Source organism: Quercus robur, chromosome 11, assembly GCF_932294415.1.
Source record: "Quercus robur chromosome 11, dhQueRobu3.1, whole genome shotgun sequence".
Lineage (NCBI taxonomy): Eukaryota > Viridiplantae > Streptophyta > Magnoliopsida > Fagales > Fagaceae > Quercus > Quercus robur.
Window position 1 is genome coordinate 47721971 of NC_065544.1, and position 21999 is coordinate 47743969.

Consider the following 21999-nt stretch of genomic DNA (forward strand, 5'->3'; position numbering starts at 1 on the left):
AAAATGACGGGTATGAGTATGACTTTAAAATCTAGATTTGTGGGTGGTTTTGCAATGATGCCATTATCCTTGGGAAGATTTTGGTTTTTCACACAACTTTTCTAAACCAAAAGCCATGTCTAAGCTGTGGTTCAATGGAAAATATTTTTCAATTGTAAAATAATTCAGGTGAAAATACATTTCAGAAAAGAAAATATTTCCGGTGTTTGATTGCATTTCAAAAAATAATATAAAAAATTAGTGATGACGAAGATCGGTGGCAATTAGTGATTGATGGTGGTAGAGACTCGCGACTACCAGTGACCAATGATGGTAGAGACAAGAGGCAACTAGCGGCCTCCAACAACTGGAGGAGGTGGTGACTAGAGCCGACTGGTGGTGGTGGTGGTAGTTGGCGACTGAAGACTGGGGACATTTGTGGGGGGTGGTGGTTAGGTGGCTAACAGTGGGGGTTAAGGTTCAGTTAATGAGTTTTGAGAGAGGTGGGAAATAGTTTACAAAATATGAAGGTGTAAACCAATTTCCGCTATAAGTGCTATTATTTTACGGTGAATTGGAAAATAATTTTTGGTTGATCAACATTTTTAGTAGCCCTAAACACCTGTAGATGTGGAAAATCTTTTCCAAAAATCAATTTTTGTCAAACCAAACACCAACCTAAACCAAAAGCCAAGGCTAGACTTGTAAATTCTCTATTAGTTTTTTTCTTTGCCTACGTGCTATGAGAGTAATTAATGCATTGGTTAGAAAGTGTGAGTTGTTCAAAAAAAAAAAAAAAGCTATAGAAAGACGTAAAATAACGTTAGTAAAAGTAATTTTAAAAAAAGACTTGCAATGAAGAAAGTTATAGAAAATATGAATTAAAATATAATAAAACAAAGGAAAAAAAATAAAAAAAATACATGTAGTCCACTCTTAACTTATTTGTTGAGAATATATATTTGACCATAAAATTTTGGGAATAAGGCTTATTGTTGTTGTTGTCGTCGTCTAGATGCTCTGAGAAAGATGTAGCATATGTTGTGCATAAGATAATTATTGTTTTTCATGACACTTCATGCTTAGGGCTATTAATTAACCAAATTGTTTATGAAGCACTTGAGTTTGGTTCGGGGAAAAGCTTGTTCATATTTGTTTGTTTTATTTGGATTTAACTACTAAACGAGCCAAACTCAAACGTAATAATGTGTTCATGAAAAAATTTGTGAAGATGAGGCTTAATCTAATTATAATGTATACTTGTCAAAATATATATGTATATAGACTTGAGATTGGATTATACAAGTTTGTAAATATGTTCATATGATATCATATCCAATTATTATTTGTAGTTTATTGATAACATAAACAATCCATTCGTGGTGATGTTCATAGATTTGTGAATCGATAAAACATTTTAGTCATGGTTTGACTATATATGGAAAAAGAGTAAGTTAATTAAGTAGTTTTTGAATAGGCTTGAGTTTGTATATCAAGAAAATGAACCAAATTTGAATATGTAATCTTATTTTGAAATAAGCTCTAGCTCGATTCATGTTTGAAACAAAATTAAATGAATAAGCTTGAACTTTTAATACTCAGCTTGGCTGGAATGATTTACAGTCCCAACTTTGGGTTTAGCAACGGATAAGTGAGACTAGAGTATTCATTTTGAAGGGAGTTTAAGGCTTACACTTATGAGCTGTATCTACTAATCCCTTATAACTATTTAGGGGGGGAAAAATGAATGGCATGACAAGTGTTGTTGTCTTGTCGATATGAGACCTTTAACCAAAAAAAAAAAAAAAAAAAAAATTAAAGTTAATTATTGCGATTTCTTTCTTTTGATGAGTATATTTGAGATTAAATACTTAGCAGCAATGTTAGTTTGTTCAGTTGGGTGCAATTATGTGAACCATCATTGCAAGCTCCTGAATATGTTAGATGTGAAAGTTACTCTGCTCAAAACATGATGATGACGACAAAGAAGAGAACTCAAGATGCTTGTGTGGTTGGGTTCTTATGCAAGAGGCTGACTCAAAAGTTTGAATCATTCATTCATGGGTCCATATATTTTGATGAATCAGCCCATGATCGGCAACTTTAGGGATTCTTTACAAGACTTTTTTTCTTTTGCTCAAGGGCAGATCCTTTACAAGAAAGTTGATCATTGAAAGCTGAGAGAAATTAAAGCAGCACCCACCCATTATTTTCACAGCCACAAATTGAATGGTGGTTCAGAATTCCCAATTAAATGCTAGACAAGATCAAATGAGTCATTTTATTACTTCAATTCACAAAACTGAGGTGGAGGTCCCTTTCATCCAAGTACAAGAACAATGAAGGAGAAGTGTGTATATGTCTATATACACAACTAATTATGTGAGCACAAATGCAAAGTCCCATTATATATCGTGAATCAACCAACCATTTCTTACAGAGAGATAAAATCCCTGATGAAACTTGATTGATGATGCATTTGTTTGTTAGGTTGAAAAGTGCTAACCTGCTCACGAAGTTACTGGTATGAGTCTTGTGCACAGGATTGTTTGGTTGAGAGCATCCCAAAGTACATGCCTACTGCCTGTATTGCTTATATCTTAGATGCCAATCTGCACCAAATTAAGAGCATATGCAGTTGCATTCAGCACAATCAGCCTACAGAAGACACCAACTGATTGAAGTTCTATTTTGATATTTTGGCCGGAAGCACTAAATGAAGTTCAAAGGATGATTTTTTTAAAGATTATGATCAACTATGAGAACAAAAAAGGTGTAAAGTAAGGTCCTAGCTTCACTTTTGTTTTGATTAATGCAATAATTCTCCAAGAACTTGTCAATTTCAGACCTATTCCCTTCTTTTCACTTCTTGTTTCGACTTTAGATGCTACCATTTGACTACTTGCAACATCACAATTTGAGTTTAAAGGCAGTATCATGGTATCTCTTCACAAGGAAACCTCAAATGCTCCATATGTTTCTCTTTCAGAATCATGTGACCTAAATCCAACTACATCCAACATCTTTCTTTAACCCTCTCTCTTTCATCAGTTCCCTCAACTGCTCAATCTCATCCCACATACCCAACTTGGCATATAAATTTGATAACATAATATAAATCCCCACATTCTGAGGATCCAAGTCAATTGCCCTTTGAGCAGCCAACTTGCCCAACTCTATATTTCCGCAATCCTTGCAGGCGCTAAGCAAAGCCCCCCACATGGAAACGCTGCAACTTCCATGTCCTTTATGGACCATCTCATTCACCAGCCTCAATGCCCTATCCAACTGACCAGCCCTACAAAGCAAGTCAATCAGACAACTGTAATGCTCAGGGCCAGGGTCCAACCCGAAGTCATGAGTCATGGATTTGAATAACTCAACTCCAAGGTTCACTTGGCCAGTGTGATCACAAGCAGATAGGACTGTCACAAATGCCACCTCATCTGGTTTAATCCCTTCCTTTAACATCTCTTGGTATAATCTAACAACTTCTTCATTGTGTCCATTTCTACCATATACACCAAGCATTGAAGTCCATAAAACGACATCCCTTTGACGCTCTTTTCCTTTCCCAATTCCTGCCAAATTAAAGACTTGCCAAGCCTTCCCTACTAGGCCACACTTTCCGTACATTTCAATCAATGAACTCTGAAGAAACACATCCTTTCCCACATCATATATTCTACGAATCAAATAGGCGTGCACCTGCATCCCGAATTCAATTGCAGATAGTCCAGCGCATGCCCGCAATATTGCTGACAATGTGAAGTGATCATAATCCAAATTCAACATGGGCATCTTACGAACCAGTTTAAGTCCCTCAAGCCACATCTTGGCCTCACCATAACCTGACAACAGTGCATTAGCGCACACACTGTTTTTCTCAGGAATTTCATCAAACACCCCTTCTGCATCATCAATAATCAACGACTTTGAATACAAATCAACCAGAGCACTTCCCACAAAAACACTGGATGACCAACCGGATTTAGCCACAAGGGCATGTACCTGCTGACCAAATTTAACATTTCTGATAGAAGAGGAAGCTGTTAAAGAGCTACACAAAGTATATGTATCTATAGGCACACCATAGATGTGCATGAAAGAAAAGGTTTTTAGTGCATTAAATGCCAACCCATTTCGGCTAAAGCCGGATAATATAACATTAAAGGGAATTGGGTTCTTGGGATTCATGCATTTGAAGAAGTTGGTCAGGGTTTGAGGGTTGTTTCTGTGAAGGCATGTGGTGTACGAATGGATGAGTTCAGTATGAAAATTAAGGGAAATAAAGAGCAAGCCTGTTCTAAGTAGATGAGCATGGAGCTTCTTAATGTCCCTAAGATTCCTACTTTGAGAACAATGGTTTAAGAATCCAGTGATAGAATCTACGATTTGTGCATTTTGGAAGTGGCATTGGTTGGACATAGAAATTATAAGCTTTGAAGTCTAGGTGTTCGATGTAAAATATATGTTATTTACAGACTCACAGGGGCAGCTTGGTAACTTTGGTTATTTCAGTTATTACCGTTATAAAAACAAATAGACCGAAAAGACCAGACTGGACCGAACTAGACCGACATGAACCAAAATGACCAAACTGGACCAAACAGTAAGTATATATATATTTTATACATGCCCTTGTTACATGAAACAAATTTTTTTTGGGGGGGGGGGGGGGGGGGGGGGGAGAGGGGGATAGTTGGGAATATACCGAATTCCCAGATTTGACAAAAGAAATTATGTGGTTTGTCAATTTGCTTTTGTCCATATAGTTGAAGTGATTTCATTTTTTTTCCAGAGAAAAATACAAACAAAATGCAACAGTATTATATCTCTCTCTCAAAACAACACGAATCAAACTCTAATATGAAATGATGGTATTTATATCCCACATAGAGGATTCACAATGGGCTAAAAACGGGTCAAAAATATTCTCCCAAGCTTCCACTTCATGAAGTAAGCCTTATAAAAATCTCTCATTAAAAACTGTAGTAATTTTATATTAGGTCCGGTCATAATTCGGATCAAAGACAAACTAGACTCCACATAGCCAACAAATAATTGTTGTAGAATCTAAAGAGGGACAATTTTAACTCAATAATGTTTTGCATTCAACACTTCGACAGAAAAATGTGAGAGAAAATGCAATATTTCTAATTGTAATATTTTTAACGGGTATACAATGCCCAACTCTTCTTCTGCCAAAAGGAATTAAAAAATTTACATAAAAATTTACAAAATTGTCACTGCTCATCTATTTTAATGCTGCATGTTACAATTCATCTAAGCGAGAAGTGAGATCAATGAACATGTCTTCACTGCAAGGAATTGTGAGACCACCCATTGGATGATCAAATCCAAATTCTTCCTCGGCCTTTTTTAGCAGTTGTTGAAATGTGGGCTGGTTCAAGTATGAAATAGGAATCACAAATCGCTTCTTTTCACTCTCTCCAACATATACTGCAAGGTAGCCTTTTGGAACATCAGAAGATGTTGAAGCTGCTTGCTTTGAAAATGAGTTTGTTCTTCGGAGAATGTGCTTAGCATGTATGATACCAGGAAAACGAATAGCCATTGCTATCTGTCTCTATTATTGCCTGAAAAATGGTGAAGATCACAATGAGATGGGAGGAGGAAAAGTGAGGATATGACACTAGAGGATATGAGGACTTGTTTTGGATGTGGAATGATATGTTTGTGTGTGTGTATATATATTATAAGCATGGTGCATGTGAAAATCTCTGAAATCTGGATTGAGTGGTGTAGAATCATTTGGGTAGACTTGGTGAGACATAAGCATTTGAAAGATCACATGGACTTGTCTTCCAACTAATTATCAACAGCTTGGTAGTGATTGAGACTTCATATTTGTTGGCACACACTTTGTCCAAATTTTTCTGGAGAACAACCTACAAGGGACCCAGTTGGCAACAAAGATATGTGGATTGGAGAATACTCAAAATAATGGGTGACCCTCTTATATTAGAGGACAGGTTGAGACATATATGCCTAATATTTCTTAACAAGAATAGGCAACAGATTAGCGTCTCCAATGACATTCGCTTTGGATAAATAACTACCTACACTTGTAAGATTTTACTTCTTTTTATCGAATGAAAACTTAACTGCTTTGGAATATTCTCTTGGAACCAATTTTGTAGAGTTTGATTCTCAACCTGCATGATATATGAATGGGCAACAAAACCTTAGTCACAAAACCACAAACTAATAGGAGTCATTCACATATATTAATCTCCATAATTCTATCCTATCCAAAATCATACTCTCTATCACCTCCTTAATTTACACATGCCTCAACTTCTTTAAATGTAGCCTCAACATCTACTACGTTGATAAAATGTTGTATTATTTGGAACTCTACTTTGGGTTAATGTGATTAAGTTGTGTTTTTAAGTTGTTATAATTTTTCTTCTCTTTGATTTCATAGATGTTATCCTATTACATTATAAATATAGTATATAAGAATATAATATTATTTTATCACATCACATAACATGACCTAGGTAATTTAGTGTTTATTACTATATTTTTTATTTTTACTTTTTTTTTCTTACATTATTTTCTACAATTTTCTTATTATTCTCTCTTGAAAAAGTGGTTATTCTCTCTCTCTTTATTTTTTATTCTTTCATGCGATTCTACTTTATATTGATGAATCATTGTGATTTTTAAAACTTTATTTTGGGTCCATATGTTTTGGTGTTGTATTTTTTAGTTCCCCATTACAAGTAGTATCTCTCTCTCTTATAGTTTCGATTTGATTTTTGTTTGAGTTAATACTTGATTATTTTGGAAGTAAAAATTTGAGTTTATATCAAAGCACAATCTTGACTATGCTAATTACAGATCGGCATTCGGTCCATTTTGGTCCACTTCGATCTACTTCAGTCCACTTGGTGATTTCGGTCTAATTTGGTCTACTTTGGTTCACTTCAGTTCAATTAGGTCCATACGGTCTACTTTGATCAATTCAGTGAGATTCGGTCTATTTGGTCTTATTAGGTCCTTTTCAGTCCACTTCGGTCCATTCTGTCCAATTTGGTCGATTCGGTCCATTTAGTCCACTTTGGTATATTCGGTCCATTTGGTTTATTTCTAATCACTTTTGTCCAATTTGGTGTACCTACTTAAGAATGAGAAAATACAAGTTTGGGTTAAGAGTACTATCAATTGTAATTATATGATAAGTTTTAGTTATTATAATAATCTCCTTAAGAGAATGAGAATTTGAATAATAATTTTGAAAAAAAATATAATGCATAATAACAATTGTTACAAAAAAAATGTGGATCATTTCAAAAAAGAATAATATCAATAAAAACGTAAAAAATGATTAAATTATATATTTGTAAAAATAGAGTGGTGGAAATTACTTTTTGAAATTGTTTAATTTTTAGGGAGAATAAATTATGTACAATAAAATTTAGAGAATAAATTAAACATATTCAGTATAAGTTTGTTATAAGTTTTGATTATCATATTCTGTACAAATTTATTTAATATATATATATATATATATATATATATATATATATATATATATATTCTGCTTGAAAGTATAATTAACTTCATACAATTCATTTAGAAGTAACGACTTTAAAAAAAAAAGAGTAACTGTCTTAAAGATTAGATTTGTATATTCATAGCATTCATGTTTATAAAGACTTTCATTTAAATTTAACCGGATAGAAGTGGTCTGAAATGCTACGTTAATGTGGTTTAACAAAAGTGTAGCAATAATCTATATATATATATAAAACCGAAACCTTTGAAACTCCCATAATTTTCCACATCATCATTTTAATTTAAAAAAAATTTAATTTTTAAAACTAAATAGTGAGAGAGTCCTAACAGAAGTCTCTTTTATATTTATATATATATATATATATATATATATATATATAATAGAAAAAATCTTTGAAAACCCTAAAGCAATCTCCTCTGTCCGTCTCCACTATGAGAGAAAACCCTAAGTTTCAATTTCTTTGGTACGCTTGCTATTGCTTTCTCTTATATATATATATATATATATATATATATATATATATATATATATATATATATAACCGAAACCTTTGAAACTCCCACAATTTTCCACATCATCATTTTAATTTAAAAAAAAATTAATTTTTAAAACTAAATAGTGAGAGAGTCCTAACAGGAGTAGACAAAATCTTTGAAAACCCTAAAGCAATCTTCTCTGTCCGTCTCCACTAAGAGAGAAAACCCTAAACTTCAATTTCTTTGGTACGCTTGCTATTGCTTTTTCTCTTTTTTGTGAATTAGTTTTTTTTTTTTTTTTTTTTTGCTTTTGTTTTGTATGGAGTAGTACTTTACAAAATATAGTATAACTGCAAGTATTGTAGTAAGTTTGCTAACTTTTTGTGTGGTTCAAAGATGTTATATTCTATATTATTTTAGATTATATAACCTTAAGCTTTACCTTATGGAGACGTATGTACAAGTTTTCAATTCTTTTTGTGTGGATATTTTCTCACAGTTATGGAGTAAGGTATATGCACTATATGTTATCTTATGTTTTCTCTTATGGTGTCATGTTTCTTTGTTTATTAATTAAAGATTATGTTAGAAGCCTATATTATTTGCACCTTCAAAGTGTTCGACAATGTTTGAACCAAATTTTTCATCAATTAGGAAGAATTGGATAAAAAAAACTTAGAAAAGCTTTCCATCCTTACTGAAATTGTCTCGCAATAATGACTTTTTTTTTTATATTTTTTTATTTTATAATTTGTAGGTTCTGAATGTTTTGATTTTTAATTTTATTGTCTTTTGAAAGTTTGACCATCTAAATTTTTGGGTTCAATTTTTTGCAATATTTAAAACAGTTTAGCAAATTTCAACTATTATAACTATGGATTATTCTCTTGAAGGTAACCTATCTTTCTTTTATATTTCTCTATTTGGTAGTCATATATATTTTGTTTTGTTTCAATAATTTCTAGGCAGTGCCAGTAAATTTTCTGATTTTTTTCCCCTTTCGAACGTTTTAACATCAGAACTTTTTAGTTATTTTTTTTCAATATCTAAATTTGGCTTATTCATCAAATTTTAACTCAAAAAGATAGGAGCAATTCACGCCATAGTATAGTTTCATAATCAATTTAAAATTTTATAAAATTATTTTAGTCTATTATAAATAGGTAAGTTCTCGTGCGTTGCACGAGTTTCCGACTAGTAAATACTATTCTTAAGATTTTAGATATTACGAGTTTGAGATCCATATAATTTTTAATAAATTTAGATTTAAAATAAGTGCTCTCAACCTAAACATGCATTTTCCCTATAGGTAAGTCCACAAAAATGGACCAAAGTTGACCAAAATTGACCGAATTGGACCGAAGTGGACACAAATGGACCAAATAAACAAATTGGACTGAATGGACAAAATAGGACTGAATGGACTAAATAGGACTGAATGGGAATAAGGTGGACCGAATTGGACTGAATAAGACCTAAGTAGACTGAATAGAACATAGTGGACCAATTTACACTGAATAGGATTTAAGGGGACTGAATAAGAATGAATGGACAGATTAGGTCCAAAGTAGACGTAATGGACTGAATAGGACCAATGTGAACCGAATAGAACCAAAGTGGACAGAATGGACCGAATAAGACTAAGAGGACTGAATGGCCCAAATAGGATGGAAGTGGACCAAAATTGACAGAATGAAACGAATAGGATCAATGTGGACCGAATTGGACCAATGTGGACTGAATATGATTGAATTGGACAGAATAGGACCAATGTGGATTGAAAAGGACCTAATAAAATTGAAGTGGACCGAAGAGGGCATAATGGACCGAATAGGGCTTTTGAATATATATAATTTTTATCACATTTTTAGGGCTCATATTTCTAATTTTTAATATATATATTTTTTATTTTTTATTTTTTAACTCAAAACTAAAGAGTTTAGCCTAAATATAATAAAATTTCATATTTTTCAACCCAAAAATTATATAATTTTTTTAAAGCTAAATCTGAGAAGGCAACCTATCAAGAGAATCAATTTAAGGCCTAATGAATCCAAAATGGACCAAAGTGGATCAAAATTGAATGAGTGGACAAAGTGGACCAAATTGGATGGAATGGGGCCAAAGTAGACCTAATTGGATCGAATAGAAATTGTTTAATTTTTGGAAAGAACAAATTATCTTCAATAAATTTTAGAGAAAAAAATTATACATTATATTACAATTACAAAATAATTATTTTTTCTCACGCATTGCGTGGATCTGCAACTATTTTAAACTTCTAAATTACCAACCAAAAAGACAAAACCAAGTATACAGTGACATGTTTACTATAAAAAAAAAAGTATACAGTGACATGGAGAAATGAGTCGTTTCATTCAGATAAAGCTGAGTTTGATGACATCGTAATTGGTTTAACTGAACTCTATGAACAATGGAAGACAATTGAGTACTTAAAAAGGAAAGTTACTCAAAAAAATATCTGAAGATGACTTTGGGATTGCATAAAAGCTGCATAAACTATTATCCATAGAAAACCATGACAAATCAAATTTAAGAAGGGACTTGAAATATCATAGAATCAATGAGGATTGGTTTCAACTAAAAGGTGTTCTCAATTATACATTTTTTCCTGAAGAATGTGGAGGAACTGCAATAATTCAATTTCTGACATTTTTTGTTGATAAACAATATCCATCTCCTCTTCTTCTTAAAAGAATTAAAGAATGTACTTGGATTTACAAAATTTTCTATTTTTTTCATTTTTTTGCTGGCATATCACAATTCATGTAAGCAAGAAGTGAGATCAATGAAGATATCTTCACTGCAGGGAATTGTGAGACCACCCATTGGATGATCAAATCCAAATTCTTCCTCAGCCTTGTTTAGCAATTGTTGAAATGTCGGCTGGTTCAAGAATGAAATAGGAATCACAAATCGCTTCTTTTCACTTTCTCTAACATATACTGCAAGGTAGCCTTTTGGAACATCTAAAGATTTTGAAGCTGCATGTTTTGAAAATGAGTTTATTTGGCGGAGAATGTGCATAGCATGTATAATACCAAGCAAACGAATAGCCATTGCTATCTGTCTCTATTATTGCCTGAAAAATGGCAAAGATCACAAATGAGAAGGAGGAAGATGTAAGGATTTGATACCAGAGGATGTGAAGACTTGTGGCTGTGGAATGATATGTATGTGTATATATAGGTGCATGGTGTATGTGAAAATTTCTGAAATTTGAAGTGAGTGGTGTAGAGGCATTTGGGTGGGAATTGGTGAGAGACATGAGCATTTGAGGATCACATGGACCTGTCTTTCAACTAATAACCAAGAACTTGGTAGTGAGTAGTGTCTACTCAATATTTGTTAGAACATGTTTTGGCCAAGATTTTCTGGCAGAGAACCTAAAAGGGACCCAGGTGAATCAAGGATATGTGGAATGAGAAATTCTGAACAACTGGCTGATCACTTATAATTAAATGGGACAGGTTGAAACAAATGTCTAACTGGGACCAGATAAGTCCCTTCAATAATATGCCCTTTGGATAAACAATTACCTACATTTGTAAGATCCTGCATCTTTTTACACAGTTGAAATTTGAAGATAACCGCTATGGAATATTCTCTATGAACCAATTTTTGTAGAGTCTGATTCTCAACTTGCATGATATCTCAATCCAGGGGAAAAAAGAAAAGCAAACAAATAAAGTTATCGGTAAAGAAACTCATTTTCTCAACAAAGTGCAAAATGGTCATTATGTTCAAAATTGAAGTTGACTATGAACTTTTAAATTATTATGACACTATCAGGAAAAAACAAACCAAGGAGAAATAATTCATTGTTTCATTTAGATAAATTTGAGTTTGATATTATCATCATTTTGGTTTTAATTGAACTCTGTGAACAATAGAAGAATATTGAGTACTTCAAACTTCAAAGTTTTCTAATAAATCACTGAAGATGACTTGGGATAAAAAAAGAGTCCACAGAAAACCATGCCAAATTAAAGGGACTAGAAATATCATAGAATTAAAGAGGATCAATTTCAAATAAATGGTGTTATCCGTTCTACATTTTTCTGAAGAATTGGAGAGGAACTACAATGATTCTATTTGTAATGTTTCTAGTGGATAAATAGACAATCCCCATCTCTCCTGTGCTGTCTAAAGAAATAAAGAGTATACATGGATTTACAAAATTGTCTCAGCTATCGTAGTGGTGCCTTATCACAATTCATGTAAGCGAGAAGTGAGATCAATGAAAATGTCTTCATTGCAGGGAATTGTGAGACCACCCATTGGATGTTCAAATTCAAATTCTTCCTCAGCCATGTTTAGCAATTCTTGAAATGAAGGATGATTTAAGAATGATATAGGAATTAAAAAGCGCCTTCTTTCTCTCTCTCCAACATATACTGCAATGTAGCCTTTTGGGACCTCTATAGATGTTGAAGCTACATGCTTTCCAAATGAGTTTGATCGTTGGAGAATGTGCTTAGCATGCATAATATTGAGCAAACGAATAGACACGTCTATCTATCTGTATTGCAGATGAAGATGATGAATATCACAACAGCAAAGGGAGAAGACAGTAAGAATTTGATATCAGTGGATGTGAGGACTTGTTTTGGCTTCGATGATATATGTGTTTATCTATATAGATGAATGTTGTGTGTGAAAATCTCTGAAATGTGGAGTGAGTGGTGTAGAGGCAATTGGCTGGGGTCCTGTTAGAGACATAAGCATTTGAAGGATCACATGGACTTGTCTTCTAACTCAGCATCAAGAACTTTGGTAGTGAATGAGACTATATTTGTTGGGACATTTTTCCCAAACCCTTCTGGGTACAAGGGACACAGTTGAAATCAGAGAAATGTGGAGTGGAGAAAACTATGAACAACTGGCTGACCTGAATGGTGTGGGTGAAAATCTCTGAAATGTTGAGTGAACAGTGAAGAGGCAATTGGCTGGGGTCCTGTGAGAAACTTTAGCATATGGAGGATCACATGGACCTGTATTCTAAGCCATCATCAAGAACTTTTGTAATGACAGAGTCTATATATTTGTTGGGACACGTTTTGCCCAACCCTGCTGGGAGAACAACCTAAAAAGGAGTAGTTTGAAATCAAAGATATGTGGATTGGAGAAAACTCTGAAATACTGGTCAAGTTTTTATAGAGGACAGGTTGACACGTCTTTTAGTTCTTGACAATAATATAAAGTTGGGGATCATATTACCCTCTTCAATGATTTTCTTTTTGGATAAATATTACCTACATTTGTATTATCATGCATCTTTTAGCCTAGTTAAAACTTTAAGATATTGCTTTGGAATATTTTACTAGCTCATGGAACCAGTTTTGAAGAGTTGAATTCAACCTGCATGATATCTGAGATTCTGAGTCAGTGATGAAAAAAAGAAAAGTAATTTGCACCCACTAAGTTTAGAGTTGCTTCTAAATTGGTCCCTCTACTTTCAAAACTTGCAATTTATACCCTTGACTATGGTAACAATGTCAAAGTGCCCATTCTGTTATGATCTGTCACATTTTTGCTATTGTATTAACCTGACTACAATCAATGTCATTTTTCTATCCAAAAGACTGTGTTTTGCATAGGTTAACAGCAAGATTCTAAATGAATGGTGATGGAAGGGGCATATTGATATTATTGCAATACATGAAAATTACAAGTTTCATAGTTAAGGGACAAATTGAGAAGCAACCTTGAACTTAAAGGGTTTAGATGGTAGTAAATTCCTTTATTTTGGATGAAATTTTATAATCTACAATTCTGAAAACAAAATATAAAGGATCCATGGAGGAATTAGAGGAAAAAATTTGAAAGGTATTAACCTTGAGTTTAGCTGTTCATTTGAAACGCTTTTGTTTTATGCAGCTTTACAAGATACATTGTCATAAGTTGCTCACTCTTTTCAAGAAGATAAGAGTAGATAGAAATAGAAATAAAAAAAAATCCATTCATTTCAATTATGTTTGTGGTTTGACTTGTAGTGCAAAGTGCAATCCAAAAACCGGTTCAGTTTGATGATTTTATCATTTGGGTTCAATTGAACTCTTTGAACAATGGAAGAACATTTTTGAGTACCTAAAAGAATATTGTTCCAATAAATCATTTAGGATGACTTTGAGATGAGAAAAGTTGCATAGATCACTTATCCATAGAAACATCATGCCAAGTTAAATTTAATTTAAAGGGAGTAGAAATATCATAGAATCTAAAGAGAATCAATTTCAACTAGAAGGCGTCTCAATTTTACATTTCACTGGAGAATTTGAGAGGGACTGCAGTAATTCTATTTGCAAAATCTATAGTAGATAGACAATCCCCATCTCTCTCCTGCCTCAAGAAATAAAGAATTTACAAAAATGTTTCTGCAGTTTTCTTTTAGTGGCACCGTTTCACAATTCATGTAAGCGTGAAGTAAGATCAATGAAGATGTTTTCGCTGCAGGGAATTGTGAGACCACCCATTGGATGATCGTACCCAAATTCTTCCTCAGCCTTACTTAACAATGTTAAAAAAGAAGGCTGGTTCAAGAATGATATAGGAATTACAAAGCGCCTCTTTTCGCTCTCTCCAACATATACTGCAATGTAGCCTTTTGGAACATCTATAGGTGTTGAAGCTGCTTGCTTTCCAAATGAGTTTGATCGTCGAAGAATATGCTTAGCATTCATAATACCAGGCAAACGAATGGCCATGGTATTGCTGAGAAAGATGATGAAGATCACAAAGCAAAGGGAGAAGAAAGTAAGGATTTGATATCAGAGGATGTGAAGTCTTGGTTTTGAATTTTGATGATATGTGTGTGCATATATATAGAAGAATAGAATGTGTGAAAATCTGGCATAGAGGAAATTGGCTGGGGTTGTGTGATAGGTATAAGCACTTGAAGGGTCACATGGACTTGTCTTCCAATTCATCATCAAGAATCTGGTAGTGATTGATACACTATATTTGTTGGTACAAGAAGGGACCCAGTTCAAATGAAAGATATGTGGATTAGAAAAAATTCTGACCTATTGGCTGACCTCTTATAATAGACGACAGGTTTAGACATATATGTCTATTATTTATAGGAAACAATATATAATTGGAACTGGATTAGTCTTGTGTATGATGGACCTTTTGGATAAACTATGACCTGCATTTATGTGTGTGTGTTCTTTTATTTTTTTTGGGTAGAGAACATTTGTAACATCATGCAAACCTAACTTACAAGTTTACCCAATACTAATGTTAATAAAGGCTCCTTGGAAATTTGATGTGTTATAGGACATCATGTTCTCTTTGGAACAAATTTTGATGTGTTAATCATTAACTTTATGGTGTGGCAATCGAAGGTTCCTCCTCGGGTTGCTTTTTTCTCTTGGACTGCGGCTTTAGGCAAGATTTTAACTATAGATAATCTTAGGAAGAGGCACTTTGTTTTTCTTGAGTGGTGTTTTATGTGCAAAGGGTGGGGGAATTTGTAGATCATCTCCTCCTTCATTGTCCTATTGCATTTGAGATGTGGAGTATGATCTTATGCTTGTTTGGTATTTGTTGGATGATGTTGCAAAGGGTAGCGGATTTGTTGGATTGTTGGTCTTGCAACTTCAAGCGATATCGTAATATAGTTATTTGGAGGATTGTGCCGCACTGTTTGATGTGGTGTATCTGGCGGGAACGAAATTCGAGAAGTTTTGAGGATCGCGAACGGTCCATTCTTGAGTTTAAGTCTTTTTTCTTTTCTACTCTTCTCGAATGGTGTTTGGTTTTACCTTCTTTTTCTTGTATTTCCCTTTTTGGGTTGCTTGATCATTGTACTTTGATTTCTTGATGTTTTTGCCTCTTTCATACATTTCCTATGTACGGGGCTGTGTTCTTTCAATAAACTTTTAAGTTACTTATCAAAAAAAAAAAAAAAAAAACTTTATGGAAAAGCAAAAGAATGAAAAATTATCTATAGCAGTAAAGATCCTAATTTTCTCAACAGAGTATACAATATACATAATACATAGACCCTAATTTTCTCAACATTCTAAATATAAGTAATGTTCTTGAGAGTGAATTTCCAACTTTATGAAACATGAGATTCTGCAGATATGTACATAAATCATTGTGGCTTGAGGTGAGGAGGAGAAACGTACTCAATAACATGTCACCGAATTTTTGGTGTCTCAATATAGTAACTTCCAGGACAAACCCCTATGACAAGCACATGAAGTATGTCCTACAAGTAGTTCAACTGTAACCCACACCATGTGAAGGACAATATATGACATTATAAGATATGAATTTTTTGCTAGCAACTGGCACAAAAATCATCAGTATACCAGTCAATTTGGGAGTTGACTACCGGCAAAACAAAATTCTTCACCTTTTCTCCCTTGTTTCCTTGACTGTTGTTATGGTCAAATTACAAAAGATCCAAAGTGAGAGTAACAACCTTAGCCTCATGAGATTTGGGTACATTGGACATCCACTTTGTAAGCCTTACAACTTATAAGGGTCCAATCTTTAGAAAAACGACACATTTAACAATTTATACTAATTTATTTGTCTGCATGTATTAAGTATTATCCAGAAGGACATCATACTTACTAGTTACTACCCAAATTTGATCTGCTAACCAAGTTGAAACAGATATGGTCAAGGGTTAAAGACATTTTGATTCCTTTTATTGTGTTGGTTTTGATTTGCATAAAAAGAGCAAAACTATAGTTTTTTACCTATAAAAAGTGAGGATTTAAAAAATTGTACATAAGTAAATAAGCTAAGTAGGCTCCACGAATAACCCTTCCCTTTTACCTAATTAGTCTCAGTGGACAAATAAAATGGAAAATCAACAATAAAGAAATGAAGGAGAAAACGACCATGTGATAAATATTAAAAGAAAATGTATATGATCATATGATTATTGAAAACTAAGCCTTGCATGCATTATTAGTCTTTGCTGGACTTGACTGCAGTATGCGTGTTTCATAGAAAATGATGCAAAAATAAATTAAACAAAAAGGACTAGAAATATCATCAAACCAAAAGAGGAAAATTTTCAATCAAATGTGTTCACAGTTTCACATTTTTTCTGAAGAATGTGAGAGGAACTGCAATAATTCTATTAGTAATTTTCTTAGTAAATGGACATTCCTCATCTCTTCTTCTGCCTAAAAGAAATAAAGAATTTACATGGATTTACAAAATTGTTTCTACGGTTTTATCTTAGTGGCGCCATGTCACAATTCATATAAGTGAGAAGTGAGATCAATGAAGATCTCTTCACTGCAGGGGATTGTGAGACCACCCATTGGATGATTGAATCCAAATTCTTCCTCAGCTTTACTTAGCAATTCTTGAAATGAAGGCTGGTTCAAAAATGTTAAAGGAATTACGAAGCGCCTCCTTTCACTCTCTCCTACATATATTGTAATGTAGCCTTTTGGAACATCTATAGATGGCGAAGATACTTTCTTTCTAAATGAGTTTGATCGTCGGAGAATGTGCTTAGCATGCATAATACTGGGCAAACGAATAGCCATGGATATCTGGCTGTATAGTATTTCTTAGAAAACTGAAAGTAAGGGTTTGATATCAGATGGTGTGAGGACTTGTTTTGGCTTGGATGTTATGTTTGCATGTATATATAGACGAATGGTGTGTGTGTGAAAATTTCTGTTGTGTGGAATGTGTGGTGTAGAGGCAAAATTGGCTGGGGTTCCGTTAGAGATATAAGCATTTGAAGGATCACATGGACCTGTCTTCCAACTCATCAATCAAGAACTTGGTAGTGATTGAGACCTTATATTTGTAATACATTATGCACTAGCATGTCCAAGACAACAACCAGCTACAAGGGGACCCCATTGATATGAAAGATACTTGGATTGGAGAAAACTCTGAAGTCTGAACTACTAGCTGATCTATTGCAGTAGGACAGGATTAGACATATATGTTGAATAGCCTTTGACAACAACATATTTGAAACTGGATCAACCTCTTGTATGATAGGGTTTATGGACAAACAATTAGCTATAATTAAGATATCCTTATCTTTTTATTTTTTTGTAGACAACATTTGTAACATAATGCAAATTTTATAACCTAACAACAAGTATAGTCTCATCTATTTGCATCAAATAGGACCATTAATAAAGCCTCCCTAGTAGGGGATATTTGGGGACTAGCATAGTAAGGGGATAGAATATAGTAAGTTAACACGCGTTTGAAAGATAATTGCAAACTAGCATCTCAAGTTTTAGAAACTCGAGTTCCATATAAAACTCAAGGCTTAAAGACTGGCTTCCTACTTGCTGAGTTGGACACTATTATGCCACATAGACCTCGAGTCTTAAAGATTCGAGTTCTACAAAGCAAAACCGAGTCTTTAAGACTCGATTTTCTTCGGGAAATGCCACTCATCTCGAGTCTGCAAGACTCGATTTCTACCAGAATAAAATCTAAGTGTTTTATGTATTTGGTTTGGGGTTATGTGGAAATGAGGGAAAAACAAAATTCCCAGTAGATTGATGTGGTTTGATAATGAATAAATGGGAGTAGTGATAAAAGATAGGAGAACTGCCAAATGTTTGTGAGTAAATATAGAAGGAGAGGGGCTATGTCTTACTACTGACCTCAGTGCGAGACAGTGAGAGAGCTAAGTGAGGTTTTGAGTGAGAGGTTGCCGATGAGAGGAGATGAGAGTTTTTTGCCACCGATGGGATGCGCTTGTCTCTGGTAGAGTGAGGGTTTGGGGTTTGTATGTTTGGGTGTGAAGGAGAGTAAGAGTGTTTTGGACACTTAAGTGAGAATGAGAAGTGAAATAAAAGTTGAGTCTGTGTTTTGTGTTTGAAATATGATCACAAATCAAGTATTAGAAACTCGATTTCAACGTGGCTCCACGTGGAAAAAAGTCCATGTCAGATGTTTGTAGCTCAAGATCTCGAGCATTACAAACTCGATATCTACCCAGAACTCAAGTTTTAAATACTTGAGATGCTACTTTTCCACTTTGTTTTAAACTAGGCAACTAACGAAATCCTTAGCAATCTAATGTTAAATGAAAAAAAAATTCCTCCCTGGCATATTCTTCTCATAACAGATTTTAAGAGTTAACCATCAACCTCAATTTAATCTAAATCCTAGAAAAGAAAAAAAAAAGTTGTCTGAATCAGTAAAGACCAAGATTTTCTCCAACTGAGTATAAGGCATTCATTTATGTTTACAAATGAAAGTAAAATTTCCAACAGTAAGAAACATGAGAATCTGCAAACTGCAGATATGTACATTGATCATCATGGCTTAAGGTGAGGAAGGAAAACATAATCAATAATATGTCCTCAACCTAACTCGCCAACTTTTAGCTGCCTTAGTACAATGACATGTAAGACAAAGCCCCATGAAGAGCACATGAAGTATGTCCTACAAGTAGTTCAACTGGAACCTACCCTGTATCAAGGACTATTGCATTATAAGAGATGAAATTATTGCAAGCGACCAACACAAGAATCATCAGTAGACATGTCATTTTGGGTGATGACTTTCAAAACAAATTTCAGTCTCTCTTTTTACCTTGTTTTTTCCTTGACCTTTGGTATGATCTCTTATAAAATACCACAGTAAGGTGAATTAATTATTTTACCCAACACATAGGATTTTTAACTTTTAAATGGATTGTTGAGTTAAGACAATGTTCAAACTTCAAACTTAGGACCACCTACTTTGAAACTATGATAAATTACTAGTTCTCTTAAAAGTTTAAGCTATTAGAAAAGGGTGAATTCAATCCTTTAACCATTATTCTAACAATCTCATTATCAAAGTGAGAAAGAGTAATAAGCTTAACCACACGAGATTTGAGTTCCTGGTTAAGACATGTCATTTTGCAGTTTAGCATGTAGTGAAAAACCAAGCCAGCTCAACTAGATGATTTCATAATTTGGGTTCAATTGAACTCTTTAAAAAAAAAAAGAAAGAACAATCTTGAGTATGTAAAAGAACAATTCTTCCAATAAATCATTGAAAATGACCCTGGGATAAGAAAAATTGCACAGATCACTATTATCCATAAAAAACCTTGGCATGTTAAATCAAGCAAAAAGGACAAGAAATATCACAAGAACTAAAGAGAATCCCTTTCAACAAAAAGTTGACTCGATTTTATATTTCTCAGGAGAATGTGAGAAGGACTACAGTATTTCTACTTATAACATCTTTACTGGAAGAACAATCACCATCTCTACTTATGCCTAAAGAAAGAAAGAATTTACATAGATATACAAAATTGTTGCTACTGTTTTATCTTAGTGGCACCATATTACAATTCATGTAAGCGAGAAGTGAGATCAATGAAGATGTCTTCACTGCAGGGAATTGTAAGACCACCCATTGGATGATCATATCCAAATTCTTCCTCAGCCTTACTTAGCAATTCTAGAAATGAAGGCTGGTTCAAGAATGATATAGGAATTACAAAGCGCCTCTTTTCGCTCTCTCCAACATAAACTGCAATGTAGCCTTTTGGAACATCAATAGATGTTGAAGCTACTTGCTTTCCAAATGAGTTTGAGCGTCGGAGAATGTGCTTAGCATGCATAATACCGGGCAAACGAATGGTCATGATAATCTATCTATATTATATTGCCGAGAAAGATGATGAAGATCACAAAGAAAAAGGGTGAAGAAATTAAGGATTTGATATCAGAGGATGTGAGGATTTGGTTCGTATTTGGATGACATGCATGAACATATATATATAGATTAGTATGTGTGAAAATCTCTGAAGTGTGGAATGAATGGTGTAGAGGCAATTGTTTGGTGTTGTGTGATAGACATAAGCACTTGAAGTGTCACATGGACATGTCTTCCAACTTATCATTTAGAACTTGGCTGTGATTGAGACTCTATTTTTGTTGATACATGAAGGGACCCAATTCAAATCAAAGATATATATATATATATATATATATTGGAAAATTTTTATCTATTGGCGGGCATCTTATAATAGAGGACAAGTTTAGACATATATGTATATTATTTATATGAAACAACATATAATTGGAACTGGATTAGTCTCTTGTATGATGGGCCCTTTGGATAAACAATTTTAAGTTTTTAACATCGTAACATGAAATCTACAACAAGTGTAGCCATGAAGATTGTTGGTAAAGGCTCTTTAGAATTTTGATGTGTTTAGGACATATTTTCAGGTACCTTTCACAACAAATTTTGTTGTGTTAACTTTTAACCTCAATAAATCTAAATTATGGATAGGCAAAAAAAAAAAAAAAAAAGTGTCTGTAGCAGTAAAACCCTGATTTTGGGAACTGAGTATAAGATATGCACGAGTCATGAGAATGAAATTTACAACTGTAAGAAACATTAAAATGTGCAGATTTGTACTTGAATCATTGTGGCTTGAGGTGAGGAAGAGAAACATACTGAATAACGCGTCCTCAACCTAACTCATTGACTTTTTGGTGCCTTAGTACAATGTCTTCCTGGACAAACCCCCATGAAGAGCATATGAAGTATGTCCTACAAGTAGTTCAACTGATCAAGTGCAACCCACCCTGTATCAAGTGTTGAGCCTTGTTTGGTCCAACCTCATTAAGGTTTATTACCTTAGTTTTTGTCCCAAGTTCTCAAAACTTTTGTAAAGCTTTATTATATTATTATTATTATTATTATTATTATTATTATTATTATTATTATTTTTATTTGGAATAATACTATATACATATTAAAAGAAGAAAATAAAAAAAATTAGAAATGCATGGAACTAGTACCATCTCCCTTCTATAACCTAAGGCAAAAATCCAGGATGGAGTTGATTTCATTCACTGTTACACAAACTGGACCATTTAGCAATATTGTGGCAAAAGTAGTTCCCTCTATAAGTGTGGCTTACAAAAGGGGGACTGGAGGATCCCAAGAGCTACATCTTGAGTAAGTAGAAATAGAAAGCATAAAATTCCAATGCATTTCAAA

The 21999-nt window shown here is 33.7% G+C and overlaps 6 protein-coding genes across 6 annotated transcripts; all 6 read right to left on the bottom strand.

The window, feature by feature from the left end:
- Positions 1-2243: 2243 nt before the first annotated feature.
- LOC126707312 (putative pentatricopeptide repeat-containing protein At1g68930) lies at positions 2244-4461 on the bottom strand. Its single transcript, XM_050406902.1, has one exon. It carries the CDS (start codon positions 4405-4407, stop codon positions 2980-2982), a length of 1428 nt encoding a protein of 475 aa, XP_050262859.1. The 5' UTR covers positions 4408-4461; the 3' UTR covers positions 2244-2979.
- Positions 4462-5115: 654 nt separating this feature from the next.
- Positions 5116-5676, bottom strand: LOC126707313 (auxin-responsive protein SAUR21-like). Its single transcript, XM_050406903.1, has one exon. The coding sequence runs from the start codon at positions 5555-5557 to the stop codon at positions 5255-5257; it is 303 nt and encodes a 100-aa protein (XP_050262860.1). The 5' UTR covers positions 5558-5676; the 3' UTR covers positions 5116-5254.
- Positions 5677-10574: 4898 nt separating this feature from the next.
- LOC126707323 (auxin-induced protein 15A-like) lies at positions 10575-11172 on the bottom strand. The gene has a single exon (XM_050406913.1). It carries the CDS (start codon positions 11083-11085, stop codon positions 10783-10785), a length of 303 nt encoding a protein of 100 aa, XP_050262870.1. The 5' UTR covers positions 11086-11172; the 3' UTR covers positions 10575-10782.
- Positions 11173-14234: 3062 nt separating this feature from the next.
- On the bottom strand, positions 14235-14804 carry LOC126707318 (auxin-responsive protein SAUR23-like). The gene has a single exon (XM_050406909.1). The coding sequence runs from the start codon at positions 14730-14732 to the stop codon at positions 14430-14432; it is 303 nt and encodes a 100-aa protein (XP_050262866.1). The 5' UTR covers positions 14733-14804; the 3' UTR covers positions 14235-14429.
- A 2261-nt stretch (positions 14805-17065) lies between these two features.
- LOC126707320 (auxin-responsive protein SAUR23-like) lies at positions 17066-17641 on the bottom strand. The gene has a single exon (XM_050406911.1). The coding sequence runs from the start codon at positions 17550-17552 to the stop codon at positions 17250-17252; it is 303 nt and encodes a 100-aa protein (XP_050262868.1). The 5' UTR covers positions 17553-17641; the 3' UTR covers positions 17066-17249.
- Positions 17642-20147: 2506 nt separating this feature from the next.
- LOC126707319 (auxin-induced protein 15A-like) lies at positions 20148-20817 on the bottom strand. Its single transcript, XM_050406910.1, has one exon. It carries the CDS (start codon positions 20627-20629, stop codon positions 20327-20329), a length of 303 nt encoding a protein of 100 aa, XP_050262867.1. The 5' UTR covers positions 20630-20817; the 3' UTR covers positions 20148-20326.
- Positions 20818-21999: the final 1182 nt, after the last annotated feature.

Bases quoted from the DNA above. Each gene is read 5' to 3' on its own strand.
- LOC126707320 (XM_050406911.1), bottom strand. From the start codon at position 17,552: ATGGCTATTCGTTTGCCCAGTATTATGCATGCTAAGCACATTCTCCGA.
- LOC126707312 (XM_050406902.1), bottom strand. From the start codon at position 4,407: ATGTCCAACCAATGCCACTTCCAAAATGCACAAATCGTAGATTCTATC.
- LOC126707323 (XM_050406913.1), bottom strand. From the start codon at position 11,085: ATGGCTATTCGTTTGCTTGGTATTATACATGCTATGCACATTCTCCGC.
- LOC126707318 (XM_050406909.1), bottom strand. From the start codon at position 14,732: ATGGCCATTCGTTTGCCTGGTATTATGAATGCTAAGCATATTCTTCGA.
- LOC126707319 (XM_050406910.1), bottom strand. From the start codon at position 20,629: ATGACCATTCGTTTGCCCGGTATTATGCATGCTAAGCACATTCTCCGA.
- LOC126707313 (XM_050406903.1), bottom strand. From the start codon at position 5,557: ATGGCTATTCGTTTTCCTGGTATCATACATGCTAAGCACATTCTCCGA.